General features: G+C 39.9%; 1 protein-coding gene across 1 annotated transcript in view; it reads right to left on the reverse strand.

Moving 5' to 3' along the window:
* LOC124594080 (damage-control phosphatase ARMT1-like) overlaps positions 1-24,175 on the reverse strand; it is a 121,822-nt gene that overhangs the window by 73,995 nt on the left and 23,652 nt on the right. Inside the window, exon 2 of the mRNA XM_047132431.1 lies at positions 20,913-21,191. Within this exon, the coding sequence (XP_046988387.1) occupies positions 20,913-21,191 (279 nt within the window). The remainder of the gene's footprint in view (positions 1-20,912; positions 21,192-24,175) is intronic.

Here is a 24,175-nt window from a genome sequence, read left to right on the forward strand (position 1 = left end):
AGCACTGACCTTATTTTAAAGCATTTAAAAGAGTACTAGAAACAGAGTATTTAAGATTTATTTATGTGGTAAGTGCCTATCCTTAATATTGAAGGGATGATATGAAAGGTACTTTTATTTCCATGTAAGATTAGCATGTTTAAAGTAACACATTCATTAAATAATACTCACTTTTCCAAATTATAAATAAAAAACTTACTGTGAATTACCATATCAGGTGAACCAGAAAAACAACACAACCTCAGTCATCCTAAGTTCTGCAACTCCCTTGTAGATATCAGAGCAACGAAACGTTTTAATAGCTCCACAGATTATATTCATCATTTAACCCTCAAGTAAACAAACACAGGCTTGCTGATTTGTCAGTGACCCTAGGACACAGCCACTGGGTGGAATTGCGCCAGTGGAAATAGGTCAAACTTATGTACTGTATATGCTCAAGGCCATTGACAGTAATTTTACATTGAGGGAGGGGGCGGGAGATAAGTCTTTAGAATTCTCGTTTTTTTATATAAATGAGTTGTATAGTTTCGAGACATATCATGCCATAAGAATTAAATTGAAAAGATGACATAAAACCATATTACAACTCAGGGAACTGACGGTTATCCATTAATTATGTGATTGAAAAATGTGTACCCAGATTCCAGGGGGAGGAGCAATTTTCCCGCTGCCTACCAACAAGGATGCCTATTAGTATCCTGTTATCACATCACTACAAATGAAACACCAAGAAATTCTAGAGTCTGAAGTATTGAAAGCATTCAAGTTTTTTGGTAATCACTATCATGTTTAAGCCATGATGCCTTTATTTCAAGTTTTAATGATCTCAAACGGCACAATTCCGCTGTACAGATATTGATAGCAGTCAACATAAGTTGTGAGGATTAAGTTAAGCCTTGATCTCAATGGGGTGTGAGATGCGGACAAAACAATAAGGAGAATTTTGACCCCACATTGAGGAGGGACATAAAAAGGGGATTGTTATCTGTCTGCTACACAATTATGCCAGTTGAGGCACCCATGTGCTTTGGTAATCAGCAGTTGTGGTGTAAAGTACCCATGGAAGTAACAACATTATAGAGTAGTTCATGTTCAGACCCTCTCGCTGCGCTATTCATTTTTCAGTTGACACACCCAACACGAGTTAGCCACATTACTATATCACTACAGCTGTTAGCTCACTAGTGTTGGCCGCAGTCAAAATATAAGGCAGTCAACACGAAGTGTACCAACATCCACTGATAAAAAGTAGGGACTGAAGCTCAACATAGCATTCCAATTCATAGCTACTGTAGCACTTCTCGCTAAACTTTGCAATCTAGCAGTCATTGTACGTGTTCAACAGGTATAATTTAATCTCATATTCATCATGACTAATGACTTCCATATGCTAAAGCTACAAGAAACCCTTCATGACTCTGGGAAGGTTCTGACTCTCTCATCCCCTTTCCCCCATTTCTACCGAGTGAGGTGGAGCAGTGGGTAGACACTGGACTCGCATTCGGGAGGACGACTGTTCAATCCCGCGTCCGGCCATCCTGATTTAGGTTTTCTGTGATTTCCCTAAATCGCTCCAGCCAAATGCCGGGATGGTTCCTTTCAAAGGTCACGGCCGACTTCCTTCCTCATCCTTCCCTAATCCGATGACACCAATGACCTCGCTGTCTGGTCTCCTTCCCCAAAACAACCAACCAATCCCATTTCTACATCTCTGTTCTTTGAGAATTTTATTGTGAAATCCGTTACACTGAAGGACCAAAAAATACAATTCCTGATACATTACCATGATTTCCTGCATGGCTGGAAGAAAAACAAGGCATGTATGAGCTGAATACCAAGTTTCGAATTTATTAATAAAAAAGGTCAAAATAATAAATGTGTGAGAAAGTTATCCCAAATGATAATGATGGAAAATAACTTATACAAAGTTAAAAATAAAATTATTAGAGTCATCTGTGTATTCCTAACCACAACAGGAAGGAAAACTGGGTAATATATAATGGAACATTGTAATGGAGCGATTAGAAAAACAGCAGAAGGCGATGAATTTTCATACCCACTCTTAAGACCTTCCAGTGAAATAAGAAATACATCAAGAGTATGGACATTTTGCAGTTAAAAAGATTGAACATGTGGTTAAGTACTATTATTTTAAGAACATGAGTCAAACAATAAGAAGTGTAATTTATATTCTGTAATTTTATTTATCCTGTAGACCATACATTGTGAGCAGAGAAGCATATGACGATAAAGGACAAGTCAAAATTGACTATGAGATGATACTAATACATAGTTAAAATGATTATGACTGTGATATTATAATCATACAATTGTTCATATAATACATAGGTAATGCCAACAAACAGAAAAGGATATACCTAGATATCTTCTGAAAAATTCAGACTTGCACAGTTTGTCTAAACAAGTGTACATTATTAAGGCAACAAAACGTATAACCAAACAACATGGAAATGCAGAAGTACCATGCACATTTAAAATTCATTAATAATGTAAAATAGTAAAGGCAATACACTTCTGTATTAAAGTGTTAGGTTTACATACAAAGTACAGAACATGGATAGAAGAAATAACATGAAAATTCCAAAGTATGCATTTAGAATACATTGCAAAGGGGAAAGTTTACTCCTGTATTACAAAGTTTAGGTTTGGATACAAATGCATACAGCATGGACAGAAAATGTACGATTTAAACAGAGCTACAATGTATAAAAGAGGATGAGCTTTTATGGAGAAATAAGAATTTTGTGCCAAGAAATGCAGTAACAGAATTGAAACAGTGATTTCATAAAATTTGTTTTAGTTCTGTTCTCATTTCCTTAGGATTATTAATTGTCTCGATCTTTGATGGGAGATGGTTGTAAATTTATATGTCTACATGTGTAACACCATCAGCATATAATTTACTGCTATGTGCTATAATTTTTAACTAAGATTTATTTCTGGTGTTGTGTATGTGTGGTAAACTAGATTTCTGTGTAGGGTTCCTAAATGGTTAGCTACATAATAAACCATTTCGATTATATAAAGATATGGCATTTTAAGGATTTTTAACTCTTTAAACAGTGGTTTACAGTGCTCAGTCCTGTTTTTTGATGCCATTATTTGATGCCAATATTCTGACCATTTATTTTTGTAGTTTGCAAATTTATTTGGTTCAGAACTATTTCCCCAAAAAATTAGGCCACAGCTCATAATGGATTCAAACAGAGCATGGTATACAAACTTGAAAGTGTGAATGTTGGCTGACTCTTATATTGATCTGAGTGGGTAGCACATTTTGCTGAGCTTCTTTGCAACTTTCTCTACATGCAGTTTCCAGTTTAGTGTACTACTGACGATTTGTGCAAGGAATTTGGTGTCCTGCACACAAAACTTCAACTTTGCCAGTATGTATTTCTATATTGAAGGGGATAATACTCTGCCTTGAGTGAAAGTTCATCCTTACAGTATTATGAGTGTTTATTAGCAGTCTGTTTGCCTCGAACCAACATTTTATGTGAAGCTAGTTTCATTGACTGTTCCTTGAAGTATATCTTCTCTGTTCGAAATTAAAATATTTGTACCATCAGCATAGGAAAAAGAATTAGCATTAGAGATGTAGGGAGGTTTTCTGAGTCATTGATGAATAATGTGAAAAGGACTGGGCCAAGAATAGACCCCTGTGGGACCCCACAAGTTGTATTTACGATATCTGACCTGCAATAGGTTGAATCCTTGGGATTTATAATTTCTGCATATTGTCTCCTTTCACTTAAATAGCTACTGAACTATCTGTGGGCAGTACCCCTGATTCCAAATTTCTCAAGTTTTTGAAGGAGCACTCTCTGTCGAAGGCTTTAGATTGGGCAAGGAAGACACCATCAACAGGTTGTTTATTATCAATTAGACTTGAGCACTTCTTTAAAAACTCATACATATTTATGGTTGGTTTACTTTTGCAAAAACCATATTGAGAAGATGTTATAACATTGTTGGAGTTTAAAAAGCTTCCTGACCTTGTAGAAACATGGCATTCAAACATTTTTGAAAACTCATATAATATTGTAGTAGGACTATTTTCCATGGCAGTTTTCTCTCCTTTCTTGTACTGTGGTATAATTTTAGAAATTTTTGTCTGGTCAGGAAACGTTCCCTCCTCAAAACAGATGTTAATGATGTTAAGAGTGAGGCTCATGCTGAAACTGAAATACTTTTCAAGTCAAAATCAAAATATCATATCATGGCCAATAGAGAATATTTGTTTCATTCTTTCCCTTATAAATAACCTCTATTTCAAAAGGCGGTGTTGGGGATAGGAAAAAGGAGTTCATGGGAATATTGTTGTTGGGCTGAGGGTGTACAGTGTTTGAAAAGGAGACAAATTTTTTTTTGAAATTCCTGAAAAATATTTGTCACAAACATTGGAAATTTTATGTATATTTTCTGTTTTTTTTTTTTTTTTTTTTTTTTTTTTTGCCATTCTGTGATGAACATGAATTTATCCTCTGTGGTTCTGGTTTTCCCAGTTTGGTCGTTTATTGTACGCCGTAGAGTCTTACATTTGCTACAGGAGTTCCTGGTGAGGTTAGCATTGTGAGCCTTTTTTGCTGCTTTAATCATTCTTCTACCAGTATTTTTGTATTTTTTAAAGTAAAAATTGGACTCTTCCAACTTAACTATTGTCCAGTTTCCTAGCTCTGTGCAGTAGCCTCATTTTTACTGAGGATGTTTTAAAGCCTTTTGTAAGGCAAGAATTTTTCTTTTTGTGGGTCACAATTTTTGTTTTTCTTCGAAATGGTAAATGGAGTGGTACTGGAATATCTGAATGAAGTTTTCAAATTTTCCATATGCTGTTGCTGAAACATTTACACTTTTCAATCATCTTTCCTTAAATTATATATATTATTATTTAAATTACTGTCATTATAGCTTCTGCATTTGATAGATACTTTGTCAGAAGGAAGTACAGGGTTTGGTGATTTCAGTTAAATAACAAATGCACTGTGATCTGAAAAGCCAGCATCCCTGACCTTTATAAGCAATAAATGCAAGTTGCAACGAGGTCAAGACAACTTTTTAGCCGTGTTAGAGACATGAATTTTATGATCAAGTTGAAAGAAAACATCAAGTTCACAAACTGTGACATTTTGGGAGATTCAAGAAAATCAGTATTGAGATCTCCTCTTCCAAAAACTCTCTTAGAATTATTGTGAGAGCCATTTTCTAGTAATAATATTAAGTTATTAGGAAAGAGAGGGAAATTACCATAAGGTGATCTTTATACATACTTGAAGCACATATTTAGGCCTGAAAACACTAATCGTGCTAATTTTATCTCTTTGTCTAAAGAATGTATTTCACAGGGATGGAAAGGTCAACTTTTTATACCATTTTTAGGTATTTACAGGTAACAACAATTTTATTGTTTTTCCTAGCTTAATGGTGAACTAACATAAAATTTTCAATACACTGATAGCTCTGGCTCTTTTAGCCAGAGTTCATTTGTATGCAAGACATGTATATCTGAAAATATATTAGTTCACGTGTGAGGATTTCAAGTCCACTAACTTAATTTCATAGTCTTTTGATATTGTGACAATATATGATCAGAGTGTTGCAAATATGATTTTCTGTCTGGTGTGTGGAAATAGGAGACGTCTGATGCATGTTTGCTTCCTCCTATTGTGAAGCAAGTGGCTTTACCATAAATAATTATCATTTTTGTCTGGTGCCTTTTTGTTGTTGTCGATCATCTTGGAACTCTTGAACTTGTTGCTGCTGTTAGAAACTGTCCTCTCAGGTGGAATGTGAACATCTAACACTGAGTGTGATGGTATTATAATCTGTCTATTTACTGTCCCTTTCTTACTAAGTTTCTCAGCTATTATAGGGTGCTTCTTGTGTTTAACCAAAACACCTTTTCACGCAGTTGATAAGCACAAATTACACAGATATTTTCTCAATTCTTAAAAAATTAAAAACCCTTTAGCTTCTATCTCACTCTCCTTTTTTATGGTATGACTTACAGTACCTAGAATGCACAACCTTGCTAACCTCATATATGTTATCTAACTCTCTATCAGTGTTTTTGTTAATGTAATCGGTAAAAGTGTTTCTTTCCTCTTCTGCTTTTCTACCTCCATCCATAATTTGCGAGAGCCTTTTAAACATTTCTGAGAGAGACTGTTCTCATTGTAAGTGTCCTAATCGTAGCAATCATAGTTTCTTATGACTAGCTGTTCACGCTTCAGTAACTTTATGCTTTGTCACTATCATTTTATTGTATGCTGAGACAGTTATGTGGTGGTACACAACTTTGAAACTATTGGTGGTGACGGGATTTAACTTCTGTGTTTATTGCATCGATAAAATTGCGCATATCCACTGGTCTTCCATTGACTTCTTCAGTTCTTTCATTCGACATCTCCCCTTTTCCAGCTACTGCCTCAATAAAACGTTCCAGTTCCTTTATTTTTTTCGTCAACTTTCTCAATGTTTCTGTTGATTAATTGTCACATGTTCTCCACGCCCTCGGAATGATTGTATGACACACATTCAAATTTGTCGATAGTGTACAATACATATACTGATATAGTTGCATATTGGTGCACCACCTACTAAGTAGAAACTCCTGGAAGTTCCATCTATATTGATCATTATTCAATCTTCTATTTTATCAACCACCAGAAAGCTTTATTGTGTGTGATTCCAGTATTGGTGCATATCCTGACAAATTCATTGAGTGTCATCTTGGCTCTTACATGGGCTTGATAAATATATTTTGAATTTATACTGTCCTATTTGAAAGCGACAATAAGATTTGCATTGCCTATTAACAACTCCTTTGGAGTCCTTGAGTATGTATGACTCAAACAAAATACATCGACTTTCGTATGACCACGTCAACTGGAGAACCACACACCTCATACGAAGTTCTTTCTAAATGATTTTATATCTTCTTTATCATGAAATGTTTTCCAATTTCTGTACCTACACATAAGGATCGTTTAGTTGGCCTAGGTGAAAAGGACCTGCTTTAAATTTTCAATAAATCGTCGTCATTGAACAAGAATTACTTTTTTCCATTCCACTAAAACAATTACACCTAGACATCACGAAGTTCATTTGGACGCAGATATTCCTTAACAACTCTGCTGTGTAACATCAAAATATATCAATTCACATTGTTTTCTTCTTAAATGTCAGTTACTATCTGATATGAGATTGTAAGAAGTGTTACTGTTTCAAATTCCTGTATTCATTTTATTGTCAAACACACCTCTAATCCGAAACACATCTCTAATCCGAAACTGTTAATAGCAGGATGAAAAGTTTGTGTAGCGGTATTAACCAGAAATTACTTTTGAAAGCCCACCAAGGTCAAATTTCCGGTCAAGCAATAAAAGATACTATTTCGCTACATTGTTCAAAGATTATCACTTCAGAAGTAGTTAAGACTTTAAGTAATTTAACTTCTCTAAATCTAATTCTGGCACATCTTCACAAACTGAAAAAGCTTTCATTTATATGTTCCGATGTATTTAAATGTTTTCCAGAAAACTTAACCACTGATAACTTTCACAGCAATGTTCACAGACCAACATAAGGTCAACACTGAAGATCTTGTCTCCCCAAAATGGATCGATTACTGATTGGAAAAGTTATTTCGCAGTAGGCCTCAGTCAAATTGCAACAACCATTGTCTTGTTGGGTGGTACAATTATTACGCTAATCAGTAGACATAGTTGTACACATTTCATTAACACACATTTCATTTACAAGACACTGACAACAAAAAACGGTCATACAAGCTCGAGAACTTCTGCAAAATTGATATGTTTCCATATATTCATTTTAAACGCATTTTTAACGATATGCAGAGGTGATGCTGACAATGATGACCCTATGTTATCACTGTCAACGAGCACTGGTGATCTTGTGATTATGGCCTGCACTGCTGATTTACTGCATCGGTGGAATCACCTGCTAGGAATACTTCCATATGACATGAAACAGGCAGAAGAACAACAAAATTTCAGTCTACACATAATATAAAGAAAATTACATAAGTAGGTCAAATCAGGCCACCTGATTTCGCTCAAGTTGGAAATAAGGACAGTGATGCTCACTAAACTCTGGAGCACCGCACCACATATCATCACCACAAGCTGAGTGACCTCTGGTTTCGTTTTATAATAATTACAAGATGATCAGTGAACCTCAGATACACATATCTCTTGTTATACTTTAGGAACACAGTTTTGATTAATTAATGAAACTGGCTCTATGCCCACCGAAGATTAACATTGTATTGATGAATATTATGAAACAAAATTTTGGAGAATTCGACACTAAATGTGCATAATATTACTTAAGGTTCAAATTCCATTTGATACCAACTACTCATTTCACTTCATAGGATTTATGACTTCACATATTAATATTGTGAAAATATCAGTTAATGTCTGTGGCATAGTTTTCAAAAATATGGCTTTTTTTGTACCCAAGCACCATTTATTTTTATATACTGACTAGTGTCGAGTTATTTTCATAATTCATAACTGGGATTTCTTTGCATAGTGGCTTTAATAATTTGTACATTTCCCTAATCATCAGATAAACTAGTTTCATTTTTCCGTATCTTGTAATGACACTAACATCAAAAATATCTTGTTGTTCGTATCTGTCAGAACTTCTTCCGGCTATTTTTATTTGTTGTTCTACTACTGACTCCTTACATTTAAAATGCTTTGAACAATAAGGGAGTAGAAGCAATGGCTTTTGATTCTTATAGTATTATATTCCTAGAGGATAGTGATTGCATTTCTATCATATGAGTGGAGCAATCCCACTGCTTGGATTGTTAAAAGTTTTCTTCATTGGAGCTATCTTTTCACTCCCAGCTATCATCTCGTTTTTCTTTTTCTTTTAAAACTAGGGATTCCCAATCTTGGGATAAAGTTTAATAAATTAATTATTACTTTGACAATGTGCCCTGGAGGTGTGAGTGGCTGTTGATGATGCAGATCTGCCTTTTTCCCAACACTGCTTACATTATTAGTTCCCTTTACATAGCTCAGTAACTATTTCATTCATTTTAATCAAGGACTTGCCTGAGGGTTAGACACTGGACTCACATTCGAGAGGACGACGGTTCAATCCCGCGTCCGGCCATCATGATTTTCCGTGATTTCCCTCAATCACTCCAGGCAAGTGCCGGGATGGTTCCTCTGAAGGGCACGGCCGACTTTCTCCCCCATCCTTCCCTAATCCGATGAGACTGATGACCTTGCTGTCTGGTCTCCTTCCCCAAACAACCCAACCCAACCCCCCAACTTGCCTGAGAAAACTTTAAAGAAGCATCCTGCGATTTTGAACATTCTGGATTCGTTAGGATGACTGTTGATTGGTCCTATTCTTCTGACCAAATTCCTTTATAATATGTATCCGAATGGTATCAGTGACATAAAAAGTGGGTTACTTAGAGTCTTGCTTTACTGTGCCATTACTAATGAGCAACTTGACTCCTTGTTTGGATTAGCACTACCCCTTTTATAAAAACCACCAGCCACAGCCCATGTGCCAATATTACTCTTCAGGTAAGGTCACTCTGGAGATCGTCTCCATGCAGAACTCCAGGTACTGATTCACAGAGAAATAGAACTACATTAGTAAAGGTGAGTAATAATATGTACCTAACACATTCTTAATTATTTCTCTAACAGTTAGAGACTGATGGTACCGACATCCTCGTTTCCTTAAACACTTTGATATACGTAACCCATTCACTTTTATTTTATCTAAGTTTCACCATGATTATTATTAACTACAGGCGTCATTTTCTCCCACTTCCTCCACAGTGTTACATTATGATTGTTAATCAAGCATGCCAATAACTCTCAGAATTCAATCAGTCGTTTTTCTTACATCTTGGCCTTTTGTGGTATAATACTATGTCTTCCTCCTATCCTTTTATAGGTAATGGGATAAGACCATCGCTTAGCCTGCTGTGTGCTTGTCTCACACTACATGCCATTCAGGTAGCTGCTAGATTATACTCCTGTATCTTAATTACTTTATGACACACATTTCATTCCTATGAATTACATGTCCTAGATACTTTCATTTTTCCAATGGTGTTGTTGGAACTCCTTTCGCTTGTTATCCTAACAATGCTCTAAACAAATTAAATATTTTCTTTATTAGTACTGATCAGTAAAGCACCTACAAAAATAAAAAAGACATTGCCTTTTCTACACTGTTGTGTTCTGAATTTTCTTTGAATAGTCTCGTAACTAGGTATCTTATAATTTGTGCCTTATGATACTTCCACATGTGTGGTGCATTGCCTCATAGGATCATTAAAAAATAAGTCCTTTGGGTGTGGGACACTTATTGCCTCGCAGGACCATTGGAATAAATGAAAAAAAAGATCCCACTGCTTTATGAAGTTTGGAAGAGTTAGCATACGTCTGTACCATACTTTTATCTCCTATATCTAATGCAGGCATCATATCTGTTTCTACATATCTTTTATGTCTCTGTTCAGTACTATTTTACAACTGAGGCTCAACCTTGTCTTCATTAATATTCACAGATTAATTATTATCTTCATGTCATTTTTTACTTTTAACATGCAGTCGTACCATACCTATACTGATTTTAGCTACAACAAAAGCAAAATGAGGATAATGGAATGTAGCCAAATTAAATCGGGTGATGCTGAGGGAATTCGATTAGGAAATGAGACACTTAAAGTAGTAAAGGAGTTTTGCTATTTAGGGAGTAAAATAACTGATGATGGTCGAAGTAGAGAGGATATAAAATGTAGACTGGCAATGGCAAGGAAATCGTTTCTGAAGAAGAGAAATTTGTTAACATCGAGTATAGATTTAAGTGTCAGGAAGTCGTTTCTGAAAGTATTTGTATGGAGTGTAGCCATGTATGGAAGTGAAACATGGACGATAACTAGTTTGGACAAGAAGAGAATAGAAGCTTTCGAAATGTGGTGCTACAGAAGAATGCTGAAGATAAGGTGGGTAGATCACGTAACTAATGAGGAGGTATTGAATAGGATTGGGGAGAAGAGAAGTTTGTGGCACAACTTGACTAGAAGAAGGGATCGGTTGGTAGGACATGTTTTGAGGCATCAAGGGATCACAAATTTAGCATTGGAGGGCAGCATGGAGGGTAAAAATCGTAGAGGGAGACCAAGAGATGAATACACTAAGCAGATTCAGAAGGATGTAGGTTGCAGTAGGTACTGGGAGATGATGAAGCTTGCACAGGATAGAGTAGCATGGAGAGCTGCATCAAACCAGTCTCAGGACTGAAGGCCACAACAACAACAACAACAAAATGGTTTCAAACTCATACAGCTTGTCTATCTATTTACTGTCCCTTTCTTACTAAGTTTCTCAGCTATTATAGGGTGCTTCTTGTGTTTAACCAAAACACCTTTTCACGCAGTTGATAAGCACAAATTACACAGAAATTTTCTCAATTCTTAAAAAATTAAAAACCCTTTAGCTTCTATCTCACTCTCCTTTTTTATGGGATGACTTGCAGTACCTAGAATGCTCAACCTTGCTAGCCTCATATGTGTTATCTAACTCTCTATCAGTGTGTTTCTTAATGTAATCGGTAAAAGTGTTTCTTTCCTCTTCTGCTTTTCTACCTCCATCCATAGTTTGTGAGAGCCTTTTTAGACATCCTGTTACTGGTTTAAACATTTCTGAGAGAGACTGTTCTCATTGTAACTGTCCTAATCGTAGCAGTCATAGTTTCTGATGACTAGCTGTTCACGCTTCAGTAACTTTATGCTTTGTCACCATCATTTTATTGTATGCTGAGACAGTTATGTGGTGGTACACTACTTTGAAACTATTGGTGGTGACGGGATTTAACTTCTGTATTTATTGCATCGATAAAACTGAGCATATCCATTGGTCTTCCATTCACTTCTTCAATTCTGTCATTCGACATCTCCCCTTCTTCAATTCTGTCATTCGACATCTCCTCTTTTCCAGCTACTGCCTCAATAAAACGTTCCAGTTCCATTATTTTTTCGTCAACTTTGTTGATTTTTCTATTGATTTATTGTCACGTGTTCTCCGAGCCCTCCGAACGAGTGTATGACACACATACAAATTTATCGATAGTCTACAATGTATATACTGATATAGTTGCGTATTGGTGCACAACCTACTAAGTAGAAACTCCTGGAAGTTCCGTCTGTATCAGTCATTATTCAATCTTCTGTTTTATCAACCACCAGAAAGCTTTATTGCGTGTGATTCCAGTATTGGTGTATATCCTGACAAATTCATTGAATGTCATCTTGGCTCTTACATGGGCTTGGTAAATATATTTTAAATTTATACTGTCCTATTTGAATGCAATAATAAGATCTGCATTGTCCCTTAACAACTCTTTTGGAGTCCTTGAGTATGTATGACTCAAATAAAATACATCTACTTTCGTATGATGACCAAATCAAAAGCATTTGTGTACCAGATCCTGGTATTCTACCATGATGTTATCAAATATGAATACACTGTTTGGTTTTACTTTCTCAGGTGGAGGAATATAACTGTTTTCACTAAATGTTTGGTCTGTTATTGAATGAGTGGCATGCAGCATTTTCGGTAATAGTTAATATCTAGGCTGAAATAGCGGTTTTGAAAATACGTATGCACGATCGAAGTGAATACCTTCAGCATGTGTTAACAGCGGTAGAATGAGGTTAGTGTACACCGAATCAAATGGCCTGACAATCTAAGCACTTACATTATCAGGAAGTAGTGGACCATTCCTCTTTTTCTCTGGTTTCTGGTATCATTGCAGGACCAGTCACTTGCTAGAAGACCCTTGTGACGACGTTGTTTCATCTACTGGTGATGACTTTCATTTACCATACTCTATTGGAGGTGTTATAGAGAAATACTAAATTCACACATGCTACAGCTCCTACAGACTCCTTTTATTTTGTAAAATCTTACATATAGCTGGATAATTGAAAATAATTAAGTAAATGTGTAGTTTTGTGCCTATATCTGGCACAACTGCTTCATGTATTTCCACTTGTGTCTATCCACAGCGTGAGTTGTAGAGTTGAATGGTGGTTTCCTTTGGTGGTTGACAAGTTTTATGTGCTGTATCCAGCAAATTGCTCCACAACTTAGAGAACCTGCTTAGCCAGTAAGCATTAAATTTTTAAAGGTGTGTTCCTGTAGATGGGTGCACGCTCTGTCATTACATATTTTAACTTTTCATGGGAAGTATGCAGAGATTGTAGGTTCACTCAGTATAAAAGACAGGGAGAGTATTTTTCCATGAAACAAAGCAGAAATCTGCATTGAAGCACCACACAGACAATTCTGCTCATCCAGGGGTAATCATGGGTTTTCAAATGCCCCCGCTGGGTAGAATCCATGATTCAACATCACACCTCCATGGAAACGTCTAGTACCATATTTGTTTAAAATGTAGATATGGTTATACAGTATTATTTCTATGTTGGGCGACTGCTGTGGCGATGGGTTAGGACAACAAATTATTAAACATGTTATATGTTATTGATGAAACTTTTTTATTCATAATTAGTACTAATACTTATATGACAACTGTCTTGTTGATATCCATGTTGACATATTCAGTGTTTGAGAGCCCTCATGCAACTGTTTGAACAGTTCATCGATAGCAGTAAATTTATAGGTTTTGCTATAATGAATAATGTTATTATCTTTGACACTAAAATACAGTATTCATTGTTATCTTAGCAGCGAGTGTGTACTTGATGCTCGGCGTATACGCCAGTGTAGAAAGTTATACTGGCGTAAAAATGCTGGTGTAGTTTGTTACGCCAGTGTAACGATGACATGTGCATCAAATTACGCCAGGTCAGTGTGTGTCTCTTGGTATGGTTGAAAATAAAACCGCTAGTTACGGGATATATTTAGTTACAACCAGCAATTACGGCAACAGATAATCTTCGCCATGCTTGAAGATCCAAATAAAATTGACGTACAAGGCGCTGCTGTAAACACTTCCATGTCGCACGTTGTGCTGTGGATTATTGCCGCTGTTGTGGTGGCTCAGGCAACAATAGTTCTGCTAGCGCTGTAATAATAATGATACGTCATTGCACAGTGCTGGATGCTAGCGATCCTGGGAAAGCTGATACTGATGTCATCATTTCCAGGAATTCTGATGCAAACATCAGCGATCTCTGATTTCGTTCTCCCACTGAGCCTCTACTGGCATCATCACTGCCTCAGTGCTGGGACACTGAAGAGATTTTCTGTGGAAAACCTGCGTTATGTATAACCATCTCACCAAATGCAATGGTAAACATTTTTTTTCCAAAAATTCAAAGTCTGGTCTACATTTACGCTATTCGCAGAGATCACAGAAACATTATTCTCGCTTACATTCAAGTTTAAACTTGTTTCCGAAAGTGGCGTTGTCGCAAAGCTCCGTCAAAGCGGGTGCTACACTTGATTTGCATCTGAAGCAACGTGATGTTTTAGAGTTCCTGTATTATGAGAACAAGACAGTGACAAACTGAAGGAGATCTACAAGGATGACATTGGTGATCGCAGTACTATTAGTCGTTGGGCAAGCAGATCACTCCTATACTTGGCACCTTCTGCGCAGAGGCAGATCGAGCACTGCACAGACTCCTCACAATGTGCAGTTTTTGCACAATCTGGGTTTGGATGGTAAATGCATAACAATGAACGAACTGTCAATCCGAATGGGAGTAGAAGAAACGAGTGTGCGCAGAATATTGAGGCGGCAAAGGCTGAAAATGACTGGCGCCATGTGGGTTCTGCGAATGTTGACTGACGCTCACAAAAAACAAAGAAGACAGAGTGTAGCGAACTTTTACAACAGTACGACAATTCTGGAGATGACTTCCTTGCGAGAACTGTGACAGGAGATGAAACCTGGGTGCTCTCATTGAACCAGAGGCGAAAAAGTGATCGATGGAATGGCATCATGCAAACTAGCCAAAGAAGATGAAATTCAAAACTGCGTCTTCAGCAGGAAATGTGGCAACTACTGTTTTATTTTTTTATTCAGAAGGACTGTTGGTCGTGGATATCATGCCACACGGAACCACTATCAGTTCTGTTGCATATATGGCAAGCCTCAAATGTGTCGCGTTCGACAACATCTGCAATACCACAATGTTGTCTTGTTGCGTGACAACACCACTACCGAGATCACAAAACTTAAGTGGAGAATATTGAAACACCCACCCTACAGGATTGGTCTGGTACCGTGTGACTACCACTTCTGCGGTGAACTGAAGGAGTCCTTTCGCAGAACGAGATTTAAAGATGATGTCTCCCTTGTGAAGACTGCTAAACAGTGGCTCAACCTTACTACTCCTTATTTCTACTGTGCAGATGTGCGGATCTTAATTACACAGTAGCATAAGGCCGTTGAAAGAGACGGATATTATGTGAAAAATGGCAGTTTGTTTGTCAAAAACGCATCAACATACTTGAAAAACATCGAAGATATTTAAATTAAATGGAGTATCTCAAAAAAGTTCTGCATTTCTTTTGGAGTGACCTCATATCCATCCATTTTCTTCATTTTCCAAATTTTTTTTTTTAATTCTTTGCGTCAGCCCTGGGGGGTAACATAGGAAGATTCCTGGAGTTTTGAAATTGCTGCATCTTTTAGAGCTTGAAAGAGTGAGACATCAAGCCATAATTCTTTACAGTTGCAAATCCCTTGTGGTGTGGATCATGCTGTAATTCCATATATTTACCTGGTGAAAGACTCTGAACATCAGTGGTTTATCCTAACGAGTCCACGGCCATAGGGATTTTCTTGAAACAGTTTCTCCATCAAATATCAGAATCCAAAAACCGTGGATTCGTTACGGATTCATACTCTTCTAAAACAGTAAAGTAATGTTCTCTCAGAGAGGCGCATGAGCTAATATCTGCTATTTCGTCCAGTGCTCAGAGAGTTGCACTGTCGGAAGAACCACGAGTCACTACAGAGTGTGTACACTGTGTTCTTGGTACAGCATTCTGATACTGTCTACCGACTGAAACAGAAAACACGTAAGTCGCTGGTTACCGCCGTTTCTGCAGTTCCGCACTTATGTCTACGGGACTATATTTTCGAGACAAGGTGCCGTAGTAGCGCGATGCCTCCAAACACGTTGTGTTCATCCCAGAAAACCTGATCAATATCATAGAACATGTTACAGAAAATTGCGGACGTACGGATAAATCAATGGCACATTTGTCGCTGATGTTGATTATCGGTTTAAAGAGACTAAACATGTATGGTTGCGGTTATACTTTCATTCACCCCTCTACCCACCCCCTGCATAGAATCTATGAATCCCACTTATCAGTGCCTAGAGTGAATCTCTTGAGCAAATGAGAGAACGTATCCGAAATGTTTATCCAGTGTGTATCTGCGGTGGGTACCAGCTGGTATTCATCTAATGGCATGTTGAAAACCATATAAAAACCACCTTCAGGCTGGCTGGCTAACCAACCCTAGCCATTAATATGCAAGACAGATTCGGTCAGGATCAGGCTCGTAATGCCGTGTTCTGAAAGCAACGTATTAACGCCGTTGGCTATCCTCCATCGGCTTCCCCTTTTTTCTTTTCCTCTCCTCCCCCCTTTTCACCCTCGTAGGTCCAGGTCCTCCCCCCCCACCTGTCTGCCGTCGTGTCCCCTATATAGTGCTGTTATAAGTGAGTGTTCAGTGTTGTGCGTCCCCTGTAAGTGTTGCGAACAGCCGCCATACTGTCGCTAGTTGTGTTTTTTATCTCGTGCGAACAGAAACCAGACTGCAGCCGTGTTTTTTAATTGTGTCTGTCTACTTCTTGCGTGTCTTCATCCGCATCGTCACCGCAGTGTTTTTATATTTTAAATTCCACAACTTACCGCCATTTTACAGTTTTTTACAATGTCACCGTTTTATCGCCTGTTTTTCTTGTTTGTTTCTATTCTCATTATGTTTTTTAACTTTGCTGTAGGCTGTATAGCAGCATATTACGGTTTTGTCAGCCCGCCCCCTTCCACACAACATAAAAAATTATCTCATCATTTCACTTTGTAGTGTAACCTTAAGGGCGTTCTTGCTTGATCACTGTTTCTGTCCAGTAGAAGAAATTTTTGAACATGTGAAATACAAGACTCGAAACAATAAAGTGAAAAATAACCTACTGGAAGTAGCGCAAGTTGTTGTAGATACAGCAAAAAGGAGAAAAAAATTCAATGCTATGTTGCTGTTACATTTTATAAACTTCTTATAAGCATACCTGTGTGTGTGTGTGTGTGTGTGTGTGTGTGTGCGTGAGAGAGAGAGAGAGAGAGAGAGAGAGAGCGTCTGCGTTTGTGTGTGTGTGGGCATGAGTGTGCACTATCATGAATACCATTTATAAAAGAATTTTGAATTACAAATTCCACAACATAATTTGGATGAATAAATAAACACTGAATTTTTATTGAATCAGACAGCGATGTAGAAGGCAATTTTGCTGTCCAATGATCAATGTTGCCTTGAATGTTGATAAAATGTAACAAACTTACTTCTGAAAGAAAGCGTACTTAATATGCAGGGTTTTTTCTTATTAACAGTTCAAACATCTGAAGCGACATAGACGCTGCAGCCAAAAGTAACGTAATATGAGTCACGTGGGGTTGCAACTATCGGGAACCATCCCAAAAGTGGATGACAAATGTTGAACGTATGACGTCATCTACGACTTACCTCGCCCCAACTGTTGGACTTATCAATCCTACACTCACCGGTAGGTGGCAGTGGCACAAAATGCTACGCAACCGTCTAAATATCGAACACCTTTTGTAAATGTGATCTACTGTAAACGTAGAAGTTACAAAATTACTGTCCTCGCTGTGTTTCTTTCCTTTTCTCCACTTCTTTATGGTTAAAGAACTTATTTAGTAAAGAAAAAGTAGGTCATTTAATGGTATCGACGAAATTCTAAAGCTTATACTCATTTACTTGTGACGTAGTACGGTAGGTTAAACCAGCCGAGATTGCCAGACCGGTAAACAAAATAATAAATCCTACCTAAATGTAAAAACGTAACTGTCTAACGCAATGAAAAAAACAGTGCCGGCCAGACGCAAGACTCGAAGCCCGAGCCCCATGTGCTGAACTTGGGTTGGGATGATCAGGTGCGACAGACCAATGGGCTCAACCGCTGCATGTGCCGTGACGTATATCTGGTGACGTCACAAGTTCGACATTTGTCATTGAATGTTGGGGTGTTTCCCGACATTTGTGGCCCCGTATGTCTTACATTAAATTACTTGTCTCAGCGTCATCTACATCGCTTTGAAGGTTTTTAGATGTTATTATGGTCCACCCTATATACACTACTGGCCATTAAAATTGCTACACCAAGAAGAAATGCAGATGATAAACGGGTATTCATTGGACAAATATATTATACTAGAATTGACACGTGATTACATTTTCACGCAATTTGGGTGCATAGATCCTGAGAAATCAGTACCCAGAACAACCACCTCTGGCCGTGATAACGGCCTTGATACGCCTGGGTATTGAGTCAAACAGAGCTTGGATGGCGTGTACAGGTACAGCTGCCCATGCAGCTTCAACACGATATCACAGTTCATCAAGAGCAGTGACTGGCGTATTGTGACGAGCCAGTTGCTCGGCCACCATTGACCAGAAGTTTTCAATTGGTGAGAGATCTGGAGAATGTGCTGGCCAGGGCAGCAGTCGCACATTTTCTGTATCCAGAAAGGCCCGTACAGGACCTGCAACATGCGGTCGTGCATTTTCCTGCTCAAATGTAGGCTTTCGCAGGGATCGAATGAAGGGTAGAGCCACGGGTCGTAACACATCTGAAATGTAACGTCCACTGTTCAAAGTGCCGTCAATACGAACAAGAGGTGACCGATACGTGTAACCAATGGCACCCCATACCATGTCGCCAAACACGGATGCGACCATCATGATGCTGTAAACAGAACCTGGATTCATCCGAAAAAATGACCTTTTGCCATTCGTGCACCCAGGTTCGTCGTTGAGTACACCATCGCAGGCGCTCCTGTCTGTGATGCAGCGTCAAGGGTAACCGCAGCCACGGTCTCCGAGTTGATAGTCTATGCTGCTGCAAACGTAGTCGAACTGTTTGTGCAGATGGTTGTTGTCTTGGAAACCTCCCCAGCTGTTAACTCAGGGATCGAGACGTGGCTGCACGATCTGATACAGCCGTGCGGATAAGATGCCTGTGATCTCGACTGCTAGAGATACGAGGCCGTTGGGATCCAGCACGGCGTTCCGTATTACCCTCCTGAACCCGCCGATTCCATATTCTACTAACAGTCATTGGATCTCGACCAACGCGAGCAGCAATGTCGCGATACGATAAACCGGTAGGCTACACAATCCGACCTTTATCAAAGTCGGAAACGTGATGGTACGCATTTCTCCTCCTTACACGAGGCATCACAACAACGTTTCACCAGGCAACGCCGGTCAACTGCTGTTTGTGTATGAGAAATCGGTTGGAAACTTTCCTCATGTCAGCACGTTGTAGGTGTCGCCATCGGCGCCAACCTTGTGTGAATGCTCTGAAACGCTAATCATTTGCATATCACAGCATCTTCTTCCTGTAGGTTAAATTTCGCGTCTGTAGCACGTCATCTTCGTGGTGTAGCAATTTTAATGGCCAGTAGTGTACATAACACCGAAACGTACACAAAATATTTCTGTTAAATTAACAAGAAATTGCGCGAAGGTAAAGAACAAAGTATTCTGGATACAGCAAGGTGCAAATGTTTTGATAAATGTTCAATGTGCCGCTGCCTTGCACATTTTCACAGCATGCAAGGCATTACACCAAAAGAACTAAATACAAAAATTCTTTAACCGCTAGTATCATGCGTCCCATCATTTTATGACTATAAATCATACCAACAACAACGTTTTTGAGAGACTGTAAATGTGTTAGTGCCTTGAAACAGCATATATTCATGCAATGTAAATTGCAATGTGGGCTTCAACTGAAAACGACAAAACCAAAATCGGCGCCTTCCAAGTTATGTTTGTAGCGTAGAGAGCGTCCTTGCCTGATATTGCTTCAACGTTTCATAGCACATTGCCGAAATATCACACAATATATTCTGTGTTTCACGCGAGGCAGTGCCTCCTCGGCGTGAAATACATCTACATCTACATTTATCATTTATACTCCGCAAGCCACCTAACGGTGTGTGGCGGAGGGCACTTCACGTGCCATTGTCATTACCTCTCTTGCAGAGTCTGCCTCTTGAGTTTGCTAAACATCTCCGTAACACTATCACGCTGGCCAAATAACCCTGTGACGAAACGCGCCGCTCTTCTTTGGATCTTCTCTATCTTCTCTGTCAACTCGTCCTGGTACGGATCCCATACTGATGAGCAATACTCAAGTATAGGTCGAACGAGTGTTTTGTAAGCCACGTCCTTCGTTGATGGACTCTCCCAATGAATCTGCCGGCCGAGATGGCCGTGCGGTTCTAGGCGCTACAGTCTGGAACCGAGTGACCGCTACGGTCGCAGGTTCGAATCCTGCCTCGGTCATGGATGTGTGTAATCTCCTTAGGTTAGTTAGGTTCAAGTAGTTCTAAGTTCTAGGGGACTGAAGACCTCAGAAGTTAAGTCCCACAGCGCTCAGAGCCATTTTTGAACCAATGAATCTCAACCTGGCACCCGCATAACCAACAATCTATTTTATATGATCATTCCACTTCAAATGGTTCCGTACGCATAAATAACAGGAAGTGACGTCACGAAACACTTACAGGTCGACGTCCACTTCCGGGTGTTACATCCCTCGTGATGGCGGCTGAAGTATACGTCGTCGGGGCAGAGTGGCTCACCTGTATGGCGGGCATGCCGGCGGCGAACGTCTTCTGCTTGACGGGCAGGAAGGGGTCGGGCGGCTGCGCGGGGTCCGCGAGCGCGGAGGCCTCGGTGGCCTGGCGTACGCGGCGGTACATGTAGGACTCGGCCACGATCCAGGGCGCCGTCAGCCAGTGGCGTGAGCAGGCGCAGCCCGCCGCGCGCAGCAGCTTGTTCCACAGAGCCGCGTCGCCCGCCGTCGACGTCAGCTGCGGCCACGACGCGTCACCGCGCATCTCCTCCAGCAGCTGCGACAACTGACGCACCGACCCGCTCTGTCCGAATCCCTAATCTACAACCGGCGGGCTAGACCTTCCACAAACACTGAAGAGCCAAAGAAACTGGTGACCCTGTCTTATATCGCGCAGGGCCCCTGCGAGCACGCAGAAGTGCCGCAACACGACGTGGCATGGACTCAACTAACGTCTGAAGTAGTGCCGGAGGGAAAACTGTGAATCCTGCAGGGCTGTCGATAAATCCATAAGAACACTAGAGGCTAGGGATCTCTTCTGAACAGCACGTTGCAGGGCATCCCAGACATGCTGAATAATGTTCATGTCTGGGAAGTTTGGTGGCTAGCGGAAGTGTCTGAACTCAGAAGAGTGTTCCTGGAGCCACTGTGTAGCAATTCTGGACGTTTGGGGTGTCGCATTGTCCTGCTGGTACTGCCCAAGTCCGTCGAAATGCACAATGTACACAGATGGAGGCAGGTGATCAAGACAGGATGCTTACGTATGTCACCTGTCAGAGTCTTACAAAGACGTATCAGGGATCCCATATCACTCCAACTGAATACGACCTACACACCATTACAGAGCCTCCACCAGCTTGAACAGACTACTGTTGACATGCACAGTCCATAGATTCTTGAGGCTGTCTCCATAACTGTACACGTTCATCCGCTCGATACAATTTGAAACGAGATTCGTCCGACAAGACAACATGTTTGCAGTCATCAACAGTCCAATGTTGGTGTTGATGGGCTCAGCCGGCCGGTGTGGCCGAGCGGTTCTAGGCGCGTCAGTCTGGAACCGCGCGACCGCTACGGTCGCAGGTTCGAATCCTGCCTCGGGCATGGATGTGTGTGATGTCCTTAGGTTAGCTAGGTTTAAGTAGTTCTAAGTTCTAGGGGACTGATGACCTCAGATGTTACGTCCCATACTGCTCAGAGCCATTTGAAACAATTTTTTTTTTTTTTTTTTTTTTTTTTTTTTTTTTTTTTTTTTTTTTTATGGACCCAGGCGAGGCGTAAAGCTCTGTGTCGTGCAGTCGTCAAGGGTACACAAGTGCACCTTCGGCTCCGAATGCCCATATCGATGATGTTTCGTTGAATAGTTCGCTCGCTGAAACTTGTTGACGGCCTAACACTGAAATCTGCAGCAATTTGAAGAAGGGCTGCACTTCTGTCACGCTTCTCAGTCGTCGTTGGCCCCTTTCTTTCAGGATCTTTTTCTGGCAGCAGTGATGTCGGAGATTTGATATTTTGCCGGATTCCTGATATTCACGGTGCACTTGTGAAATGGTCATATGGGGAAAATCCCCACTTCATCACTACCTCGGAGATGCTGCGTCCCATCGATCGTGCACCGATTATAATACCACATTGAAACTCACTTAAATCTTGATAACCTGCCATTGTAGCAGCAGTAACCGATCTACTAATTGCGCCAGACACTTGTTTATATAGACGTCTGCAACCTCAGCGCCGTATTCTGCCTGTTTACCTATCTCTGTATTTAAGAAAGCATTCTTATGTCAGTTTCTTTGGCGCTTCAGTGTATTAGGGTTTCATTCTCGCATGGTGTGCAGGCAGGACGACTGATTCTCTGCCTCTGTGGGCGCTGTAATAAGAGATGCCGTAGGTACATTGCACATGTGCAGAAAGTTGCCGACTTTACTCGACACACACACCTGCACATACATATTGTTATCTGAGATACATTTTCCCAGAATTAAATTAAAATAGTTATCATCTGGTTATGAACGATATTCCAGAATGTTTCTCTTGGTTGCAAATGCTGGAACTGGATCTCCCCTCCCAAACTATCTAGAAATGGGGCTCCCTCTGCCCCAATATCAACTCACCTGGTATTTAACTGAGCTATTACTTTACTGTAGGTCAAGAATCAAACAGTCTGCTCTGTCTTCAGGGCAAAAGCCAATTAAAAGTATAAAAAACTGTAATGAGATTTTTACAGTGCTGATGTACCTAAACTCCTCCTGGATACTTCTTTCAGCATACCAACGACATCGCCTTCCAGAAATCCTATCGAGACCTTTATCTCACATCAACTGATCTACCTCTTTGTGCAACGAGTGGCGCCTCAAGATCAATACATTCAACCAGTTTACCTCTTGGTGCAATCAGTGGTTTTTCAAGATCAGTCCGTTCAAGACCAAGCCATTAATGATAGCTTCTGCTCCTACCATCCCTCCGAATAAGCATTACTGCAAAATGTCAGTCGAACGATGGTTTCGGAAGCTACCACCTTTGTGGGTGGAATACGCTTCCTGAAGATGTAGCCAATCAACCTCACTCTGGGATCCACTTTCCTGCGATTAGTTTTATGTGGTCGTTCCTAGATACACTCAGTACTTTTTCGGCAAACGGTGTACTCAAACAACAACAGTCTCTCTGCCTGTGTATGAGGAATACGTTACTTTTCTTTATGTTGAGTGTCAACCGTCAAACCCTGCAACTGTCGTTAACCCTCTCCAGGATCTTCTGCGTTTCACTATAATTTTTTATCATTGCAACTTATCCAGATACAACAGCATCATCTGCTAGTAGCCTCTAGAGTCTAAGAGCTTCCGGTGTTATACGGTATATTTGTATATGTGTTTCTATATGTAGTGTCCCTTGGGCGAGATACGTCCAAATAACTTTCACGTCCTTACGGCACTGCTGTCGATTTCATTGTTGTCTGGTTTTCAGTCGGATGATTGTGTCTAAGTGACAGAATGTTTCATCGACCCGTCTCGCCGACTTCATCCAGCTGTTGCAGCAACAGCACTTTCCTCTACAAATGCCCTCCTACCCCCACTAATTGTCCCTTGTTCACTGCAGGCCCGAGTGGTGGGTGTGTGGACAGGTATAAAGGGATAAACTGTTCTCACCATGTTTTTATTGTTCTCTCTCTCTCTCTGCGTGTGTGTGTGTGTGTGTGTGTGTGTGTGTGTGTGTGTGTGTGTGGTCGGACATATACAGGGTGTTACAAAAAGGTACGGCCAAACTTTCAGG

Source organism: Schistocerca americana, chromosome 2 (genome assembly GCF_021461395.2).
Source record: "Schistocerca americana isolate TAMUIC-IGC-003095 chromosome 2, iqSchAmer2.1, whole genome shotgun sequence".
NCBI lineage: Eukaryota > Metazoa > Arthropoda > Insecta > Orthoptera > Acrididae > Schistocerca > Schistocerca americana.